Below are 10543 nucleotides of genomic sequence, written 5' to 3'. Positions count from 1 at the left end.
TATGGTTTTTTTTTAAATGTATTTCTAGGAGGAATAACAGATGAATGGCACAGTGCAGTTCTATGAGAAGATGCCTTGTTATTTCATGAGGAAGTATTTACTCAAATATATGTTAGAGGTGGTCCTTAATCCCTTGACAACCAGCAGGCTCTATAGCCGCTGGGTTTCTGCTGTCTGCAATCGGCACATCTGAAAAGCCTGTGCTTTAAAAATATTTAGCCCATACAGCGTAACTGTAAAAAAATTCAAATGAACAATTCACAATTTTTTTGTCCCTTCATCACCCGAAAAAAAATTGAATAAAAAGTGATCACAAAGTCATAACACCCCATGGTGTTAGAGAGAAATAGACTGTGAAACAATGATGCACTGCTTTGCTGCCTCTAGTGGAGCATAGCTGATATGAAAGAAAACCCTTTTATATGTGGATAATAGTGTTTATTGCACTATGAAATGTTGCTAAAAAATAAGGTTTTTACAAAGGCCTACCTTTAAAAAAATAAAATAAAAAAAATTATATTGTTTAAAGCCCCATGTCCTAATTATGGCCATATTGGAACTCTTTTTAATCAATTTTTTTTTTGTAATTTCTTTGTAGTTTTTAGTTATTTTTGTATATTTGCTGTGTGCTGATTTTCCATGAGCTATATCCTAGCCTGAGCTAATTTGCTGACATTTTCAGGTTGTCCATGAAGATAACACGCCAAGCGAGATTGTGTTCACTGTGGTGACAAGTCCGTCACATGGATACCTCCGTAGGTTTGAATCCACTGAAGGCCTTTTTCCTGATGATCAAAAATCCATTGCAACATTTACACAGCAGGATATCAACCGAGGAAACATTCAGTACGTGCAGAGCGCTTCGGGCCACGTGCAGGACAACTTTACATTAGACGTCACTAACGGCGTACGAGAGATAAGTGGGATTGCAGTGTCCATAGATATAATCCCAATCCTTATTCCACTGGAGATCCAGAACATTACTGTGAGGGAAGGAGCCTCCAAAGCCTTGACCCGGGATCATCTACGTGTCCTGAACAGACACTTTCAAGATCTCAATTTGGAGTTTGTTCTTCTGGATGAACCCAACAATGGTTATGTGGAAAATACCAGGTTTCCTGGGATAAAGTTATCAAGATTTACCCAGAAACAGGTAAAAAGTTAACTTTCTTTTCTAATCCAAAATTGTTTGCAGAGTAACTAGTTAAAAAAAAAAAATATATATGTTTTTCCAATCCAAGGTTCTCATTGTCGGGGTGTTTTCACATGGTGGATTTTGCATATAAAAATCCTCTGGTTTCTGCCACGGTTTTTCACTTTGAGTGCCGTGGACCCACTTGCGGTTTAGCGCCATTGAATGGATCTAAGTGGTAAAAGGAGGCCAGCTGTGCAAATGGCAATGTGGCCTCCTATTGAAAACAATAAACACTATGTGAATAGGCCCAAAGTTTGCACTGCTTTAACGGACCACAATAAAAGCACTGAAATAATAATAAATGACCATTTTTCCCAGTACCAAACCACTGCATAAATCGGACTCGACCCAAAGTAGTCTATTGTTGTGTACAATACAGGTCTGTAATGTGTCACAGTAGCACAGTTTATTTAAAGGGATTGTCTCAACATGAGACATTGGTGGCCTGTCCCTAGGATATGCCGCCAATGTCGCATCTATCTCCAGAACGGGCCCCTGAAAGTGAAGGACAGCGCACTGCGCAAGCGCGGCCACCCTCTATTCAATTCTATAGGAGTTCTAAAAATAGCCGAGCACTAGATTTGTTATTTGCAGCAGTCCCATCCAAGTGAAGCTTCCAACCCCTCCCCCCTCGCTCCCTGGCACCCGCGTCGCTTCTTAAGCCCGCACAGCCCCTGCTGCATCTCCCCGTGGCGTGGATGAAAACATCCGGCGTCAGGGGGCAGCCAATGGCAGGTGGTGATGGGGACGAGCCTCCCTAGCGTCACCCACTATGTTAGGGAGACTTGTCCCTGTCACCACCTGCCATTGGCTGCCACCCCCAGCCCCCCCTCCCCGACCTCGGATGTTTTCATCCGTGCGATGGGGAGATGCAGCAGGGGCCATGCAGGCTTCAGAAGCGGCGCAGGTGCCGGGGAGCGAGGTAAGTATATTGTGTATAAGGGGGGGGGGGGGCATTTCAGGAATTTGATAACCCCTTTAAAGTCTCTTTCAGCAATATTATTCCCCCTGTTTCAGCTGCACAGCTAGATCCATTTCACTCAGAAACAGTGGGGGTGTCCCCTCTGCCAGTACTGTACACAGTGACCTAATTTCCCTTACTTCCCGCTATGTTTGTTTTCTTCTAGGGAGCTCAAAAAGCTGATAAGAAGGGATAAATCTCACTTACAGAAAAGCAGGAGGCTCCTGTGGGGTTTAGTGTTTTTTCTTTTTTATCAGGCTCAGGAGCTTAGCCAGCTCTGACGCGCCACCACTTCCTCTCTGTTATCAGGTGGATGCAGACTGATTTTTAAATGAAGTGATTTAGAAATTTGATCGTTACACCATTCTGTATTAAATGAAATGAAATTGTGTGAAAGTACATTCAACACTGCAATAAAATTGGCTGCAAGTGTGTATATATCCATTATCCTACAATAAAGCCTGTGGTTAAACACGGGAACCACCTCACAGTGGCGGATCTGATGTACAATGCCCACCGCACTCCACTGATCTATAATGGGATCCATGGATTTTCATTATGGCGTCCGTTGTTTTGCCAGAAAGAATAGTGCTGCATACATCCAATGTGACACAGGCTCACAATGGAGCCTCCAACCCAGATATGATCGTAGCCGAACCCTTGTTTGTAAGTGAGATCTGGGCAGAAACGTCTCTGAAATTCATTTATAAGTAAAGCAGTTGTTTTTTTTTGTGATATCAGACAGCAATCGTATAAGTCATATACAGTGGTTGTGATTTATTATGTTGATGTTGTGTATTGGGTGTTTAATTTTCAAGGTGGAACAAGAACTGATTTATTATGTCCATGATGACAGCGAGACCTCGCAGGACAACTTTACTGTCGTCGTGAACAGTACAGAACTTTCCAAGCAGAGTCTTCCGCAATCAATATTTGTCACCATCGCTCCTGCGAATGATGAATTCCCAGTTATAACCGTTAATACGATTTTCCGGGTAAGGATTTTGAATTTTCAAGTACCGTCTAGATATGCGCTTGACACGTTCACTTCTGTAGCACATCAGATGCTCTCGGCTATGTGTGAATGGAGAGAGCCACACATACATGCAGGGGCGCACCTTTAATGAGGCAAGGTGAGGCGGGCGCCATCTATGGGAAGGAGGGGGGGCAGCGATGTGAAACAGTAGTTTACAGTGACAGCGCCGTACTCTATGCGCTGTCACTGTGGTGGAAGAACAGCTCTCAATACATGCCGCAAAGACTATTATGGAGCGGGCAGCACGTCCCTGCTTCCTCCTCACAGCTACCCGACTGCACTGCACAGAGTACAGCCAGATCCACAGAGCCGCTTCTGTACCGAGCACCGGCAGTGAATGGTAACCCCTGACCCCACGTAAACTTCCTGTCGGGCCACAGGTTATGTGTCTGCAAGCTGTGAAGACTGTCAGGAAGCTCTGAAAAACATCCATGACAGCAGGGAAAAGCAGATCATCTTCTCAAGCTTACCCTGCTCCAGGTGTGTGCTCTGTGTGTGTGTGCATAGAAACATAGAATGTGTCGGCAGATAAGAACCATTTGGCCCATCTAGTCTGCCCAATATACTGAGTACTATGAATACTATACAGCATATATGTGTGTACTGTAAATACTTGTATGTACAATGTATACAGTAAATGTGTGTATATTGTTTACAGTATGTGTATATACTGTACATGTGTATACAGTATATATGTGTACGTATGTGAATGTGTATATACTATATACAATAAATATTTATTTATATACTGTATGTAGTGTGTGTGTGTGTGTGTGTGTGTGTATATATATATATATATATGACAATGAAAGTCCGCAGCACTCCTTGAAAAATAAAATGTGCTCTTTATTCACACATATCAAGTGACTATGTATGTATGTATATATGTGTGTGTGTGTGTGTGTATGTATGTGTATATATATATATATATATATATATATATATATATATATATATATATATATTTATATATTAGGGTTGTTGCGGGTATCGAAATTTCGATACCCAATCGATACTTTTGTCCCGGTATCGATACGATACCGGGATTTCCGTTTTTTCGATACTGGGCTGCGCTTCTGCGCAGTCTAGTATCTCTGAACATGAGCGCGCTGCTATCGGCGCGCTCATGTTCTCTCTCAGCAGCACGGGGAGAAGGAAGCTGTCCTCCCTCCCCCTGTGCTGCTGCCGCTGCCACCAATGAGAAGAGAGGGGCGGAGGAGGGGCGGCAATGAGAAGAGAGGGGCGGAGGAGGGGCGGCAATGAGAAGAGAGGGGGTGGAGGAGGGGCGGCAATGAGAAGAGAGGGGCGGAGGAGGGGCGGGCGCACTGCGCCCCCAATGATAGGATTACTATCGGAGCGATGGGAGGAGACATCAGCTTCACTAGTGGGCGTTCCTTTTCCCTGCGCTGCGATTGGACAGCGCTACAGCCAGGGAGAAGGAACGCCCACTAGTGAAGCTGATGTCTCCTCCCATCGCTCCGATAGTAATCAGCAGCATGTGGAGCAGGAGAGGAGACAGTAATGGGGCACTGCGGGCGAACGGAGCGGCGCCCAGGACTAAATGGTGAGTGCTGAGACATCGCTGGGCGCCGCTCTGTGTGGCCTAATAGTGAAAGTCTGGACTCCTATACAGTAGTCAGTCTTTAACACATACAGGAGGCGGGTGCCGGCAGCAGAATCGCATTGCCGGCACCCTGCCCCTGACAGGGAGCTGCGATCAGCGGCAGTTAACTGCCGCTGATCTGCTAGTACCCGCCTCCTGTATAAAGGGGTAAAATCATTGGTGGTGCAGTGTGCCCCCCCCCTCAATCCCCCCATCCCATTAAAATCATTGGTGGCACAGTGCGCCGGCCCCTCTCAACCCTCCAGTATTAAAATCATTAGTGGCAGTGGCCACAGGGACCTCTCCACTCCCCCTCATTGGTGGTGCAGTGGCAGCTTCTGATCGGAGCCCCAGCTGTGTAAGCCTGGGGCTCCGATCGGTTACCATGGCAGCCAGGACGCTACAGAAGCCCTGGTTGCCATGGTAACATCCCTGATGCTGTGTGCACAAAGCACAGAGCAGCAGGGACAGTGTGGAGTCCTATTCACCCTGATAGAGATCTATCAGGGTGAATAGGAAAAGGGATGAAAGATCCCAGGTTCTAGCCCCTAAGGGGGGAAATAGTTATTAAATAAAAAGTGAAAAAAAAAAAAACACTAAAATATGAAGTATAAATCACCCCCCTTTTCCCAATTTCACATATAAAATATATAAATAAACATATTACATCGCCACGTCAGAAAAGTCCAAACTATTAAAATATAAAAAAAAAATCTAGGTGGTGAATGCCGGAACAGAAAAAATAAAATAAAAACTGCGCGATTCGCCATTTTTAAAAATGAGGAATGCACGTGGCTTTTTTTGTTTATTTTTTTCGCGTGGTATCGAGTATCGCAATACTTTTTCATGGTATCGAAACCGAATCAAAAATTTGGTATCGCAACAACTCTAATATATATATATATATATATATATATATATATATATATATATATATATATATATATATATATCTACACATATTTTATACTTGTCTGGGTACCTGGCCCTGCGCCTAGCCACACACATCTATATAGTAATTTTGGTTTTGTTAAATCATGTTCACGTGTGGCATAAATGCTCTAAATTTGCGTGCGGCAAATTTGGAGCATTTTACATTTACAGCATTGTGGTTGAGTTTTTGGAAATCCCATCCACACAGTGCGGAGCATACCCACAGCATAAACTGACTGGCGCTGCGGGTTGTCAATCTGCAGCACACCAGTTTATGTTGAGAGTTTTAGGCCACCTGCACATGTTGCAGAATATTAGCGCGGATTCCCATGCAGAAAAAACGCAGTGTAGTACAGTACCAGCAAGGATTATGAGATTACACTAATCCGCACCAAAATCCATAATTACATTGCAGATTTTGGTGCGGATATGGTGCAGAAATGGACATAAATCTGTACAGAAATGTGTGTGGATGTTATGTGCGATTACCCACATGGTGTGCAGGTGCCCTAAAGGAGTCACTGAACCTTTAAAAATACTTTTGATATGTCATAGTTACATTTCAAAGGTTTTGATGGGGGGGTCTGAGTTCTAATATTTACAACAATCATCACTACAACGAGGAAAGAGAAGCGCTGATCTATCACACTGTCTCCCATGTCTGTAGTAGACAGAATCAAGATTAGCCCATAGACTCTTTTTGAGCTTGTCTCCTGCAGCAACGAGTGAAAGTGTGCTATGAAAATAAAAAATTTGGCACGGGAGGTGGCGCCATTAAAATTTTCGCCTCCAGCAGCAGATAGGCTAGGTGCACCCCTGTATACACGGCCACCACTCATTACTAACCGATCATAATAGGCCCCAATTCCTAGAGATGGGACCCTCACCTATTGAACATTTATAGCATATCTTGTGGCATATCTCTAGTAAGTTAGACCTGCTTATTCTGTCTTCAAGGTGTGGGTTGGCTCTGTGACTGAAGTGACCACCAATGATTTGTCTGCTGAAGATAAAGACTCCTCCCCTGAGGATCTTGTGTTCTCCATCACGCCACCAAGCAATGGTCATCTAGCCCTCAAATCGCATCCGGATAAAAGCATTCTGAATTTTACCCAGCAGCACATAAATGACGGCCACTTGGTGTTTGTACACAGTGGTAAGCCATGATGTTTACATGTCCACATGTCTCGTAGCATTTTGACTGCCTTTAGCCACCACTATGGGGAGCTAATGAGATAATTAAAAAGACTGATTTATTCTTGAGTTCAATGCGAGCTGTGTATATCCGTCTTCACTCAGTACCCTCTAGTGTTGGATGAGGCAGTTTTTTATCTGGAGGTAATTTATTTAGAGACTAATGACTGAAAAAGTATTTTAATAGTAAAAATAAAAGAATGAGTACTCTAAAGATATACTGTACATGTCTGATTCATATGGCTAATCTACCCCAGTGCCTGACAACACTTCTAGTCCTGTTGAAGGGACAGTGATACATCTATATCAATATGTCAGCTGTGCCATAGAAAATACCAGTTTTGCCACCCTATATATATATATATATACACAATATTCCCCCATTCCCCCCCCATTGGGGCTTATGAATGATGTCTAGTTCTCCTTATTCATTTCAGCCTTTATGGCATCCATCACTTATCGACTATGACTGTGTAAAATATACATCACAAGCATCACTCAGTGTAAGACTGGTTTCACACGGGCGTTGCGGGAAAAGATGCGGGTGCGTTGAGGGAACATGCGCAATTTTTTCGCGCGAGTGCAAAACATTGTAATGCGTTTTGCACGTGCGTGAGAAAAATCGGCATGTTTGGTACCCAAACTTCTTGACAGAAGTTCGGGTTTGGGTTAGGTGTTGTGTAGATTTTTATTATTTTCCCTTATTACATGGTTAATACAGAATGCATAGTACAATAGGGCTGGAGGGGTTAAAAAAAAAATAATAATAATTCAACTCGCCTTATACCACTAGTTCGCGCAGCCGGCATCTCTTCTGTCTTCTTCTTTGAGGAATAGGACCTTTGATGATGTCACTGCGCTCATCACATGGTCCATCACATGATCTTTTACCGTGGTGATGGATCATGTGACGGACCATGTGATGAGCGTAGTGACGTCACCACGGGTCCTTTTCCTGTGCACAGCAAAGAAGAAGACAGAAGAGAAGCCGGGCTGCTTGCAGCAATATTCTGTCCGCGATGGGGACGCAACCAAACGGAACGGAATGCATCAGTTCAGTTTTGTCCCTAATGACAATGAATGGGGACAAAACTGAAGCGTTTTCTTCCGCTATTGAGATCCTATGACGGATCTCAATTAGCAAATTGTAAACGCTATTGTGAGTGCAGGACAATAGCACCGCAGGCGCCCCGACTTGCACAGCATCTTTGTAATCTATGATGCTGTGTACTCATGTGTGCACAATCGATGCCACTCACGGACCGTATATGTCGGAGGGCATACAGTCGTTATTAGCTATATTGCGAGTTTTTACATTGTGTGTTATATCAGGTGTTCTCATTCGACACGTGCTAACAATACATTCTGTTTTTCATTTTTTTCAGGCGCCATGTCTGGAGGCTTCAACTTCCAGGTTACAGACGGTCTGAACTTTGCACCAAGACAAATTTTCAGTATCACAGCGAAGACGCTTGTCATCTACATGGAAGTGAATAAAGGGTTGGCTGTTTTTCCTGGTATGGATTAGGTGACATCGCACTTGCGTGTTTTGATGATTATTTCTGTGGTTTTACACTAATTTGTCACTGTCTCGAAATTACCAGTATAGCCCCTCACTCCCAGGAGGTCCTAAATCAGATAATGCATTTATTGTAAAAGTCAGGGCCTGGGCACAGACTAAGGAGGGGTGGACGCAGGGACATTAATAGGAAGGTTGTGTGACCAAGTTATAACTCAGCGGCTGTTACAATGGCTGCCACAAGAAGAAGAAAAAGCCAAGCATTTTACTGACATGGTAAGAAAGTAGGAGCCCTCAGCATAGTTAAATACAGGAAGGGGGGGTCATTTATCATGCTAAAATACTCCTAAATTAGGCATATTTCCCTGCTCACACCAGGTCTAAAAAACCCATTTTCTATGCCTGTTTTAGGTGTAGAAAAAGGTCTAAATGTCTTACATTTAGAAGCGGCGCTGGATACGCCAAAGTTATGCAGAGGCCGGCGGCAGCTTAGGGCTTTATTAAGACCGGCGTCCAAAACGCTGCTCCTAATAAAGAATTAATAATAAAGAAAAAATAATTTAAAACAAAACTCATACGTTAATAAAAAAGTTGCATAATAGGGTTAATTCTGGTGACAGAAACCTTTTAAAGGGTTTCTGTCACCAGAATTAAACCTATTAAAGAACCGTTTATATGAAGGACAATGTGTAATTCTTCATTTTCCCTGCGGTGGCGCTGCTGGAATATTGAACACTTACCGTCGGGTTTCCCTGGAGGTGGCAGTTGATTGTTAGAGGTTCCAAGGTTCCAGCAGTAAATAGGGATTGTCCAAGGCTGGTCATGCACAGTTCTCATGTTTCACTTTGTCCCATCATATTTTAGGTGGAACAATTTGCCCAAAGGTTTGTGATTCTAAGGGTGCATGCACATGGTAGTGTAATGGATGGCGATATTAGTGTGTTTTCGCTTTATTTCCACACCAAATTCGCAACAAAATCTTCATGCAGATTGTTGTGGATTTTGAAACAGGTTTTCCCCAGATGTATTGCATTGCAAAGGGTAAAATCTGCTCTGAAAATCCTCACGGACAGTTGACATGCCATTTCCACTCCATGTACGTGAGATTTAGAAAATCTCACCTATAGCTGGTACTGTAGTACGCTGCGGATTCTCTGCACCAAAATTCATGCGTAATACGCACTGTGAGGGACATTTATCAAGGCTTTATCACCATTAGAGTCCATTCACACGTCCGTAATTTGGGTCCGCATTCATTCCGCAATTTGCGGACCCATTCACTTTCAATGGGGCTTCAACGGATGCGAATCCGCATTTTCGGGATCCACATCCATTTTTTCGGGATCCGCAATTCCATTCCTGAAAAAAATAGAACATGTCCTATTCTTGTCCGCAATTGTCTGTATATAGTGTCTGTGATATGCGGTCCGCAAATTGCGGATTGCACATTGCAGGTGTCAGTGTTACACTTACGGACGTGTGAATGGACCCTTATAGTGGCATAAAAAAAATTACAAATCTTGTTGCGCGCAAAATATTAGACTTTTGGCCCTGTGACATAAAAAGGCGGTGTGGTGAGTTTTTGAGGATTTTGGCCTCTTGTACCATGTGTGTTTTTTTTTTTGTTTATTTGTTTTTTGAGGCGAGGCAGGTTATTTTATTAAAGGGGTTATCCCGGCTCTCCTATATTGATGACCTATCTTCCAGACCCCCGCCAATCAGCTGTATGAGGAGACGGCGCGCGCAGTGTGCACGTGCCGTCCCCCATCTCTCTTCCTGTTCGTTGCTGCCTTGCCATAGATAGCAGCGGCAAGAAGGTAAGATGGCACGTGCACATTGCATGCGCCATCTCCTCATACAGCTGATCAGCGGGGGTGCCGGGTGTCGGACCCCCGCCGATCTGATATTGATGAACTATCCTGAGGATAGGTCCTCAATATAGGAGAGCCCGAAGAACCCCTAGTCATGTCCATCAGCTATGGAATCTGCTCTACACAAATCACTCTTGGAAAAGTCTCGTAGCTGTCACTGGCAACTTCTGCACAGGCCTCTTAATAGATTTGCCTCATCTTCCTGCTGCCTGTGCACCGGAGTCTGAAATC

The 10543-nt window shown here is 43.8% G+C and overlaps 1 protein-coding gene across 1 annotated transcript in view; it reads left to right on the top strand.

The window, feature by feature from the left end:
• The window catches only part of LOC120992324 (chondroitin sulfate proteoglycan 4-like), a 38287-nt gene that overhangs the window by 16725 nt on the left and 11019 nt on the right, over positions 1-10543 (top strand). The window contains exons 4-7 of the mRNA XM_040421240.1: positions 683-1153; positions 2975-3151; positions 6686-6884; positions 8308-8439. Of these exons, the coding sequence (XP_040277174.1) occupies positions 683-1153; positions 2975-3151; positions 6686-6884; positions 8308-8439 (979 nt within the window). The remainder of the gene's footprint in view (positions 1-682; positions 1154-2974; positions 3152-6685; positions 6885-8307; positions 8440-10543) is intronic.

The sequence above is a fragment of the Bufo bufo genome, chromosome 2 (genome assembly GCF_905171765.1).
Source record: "Bufo bufo chromosome 2, aBufBuf1.1, whole genome shotgun sequence".
NCBI classification, from domain to species: Eukaryota; Metazoa; Chordata; class Amphibia; order Anura; family Bufonidae; genus Bufo; species Bufo bufo.
This window is presented reverse-complemented; position numbering and strand designations above follow the sequence as displayed.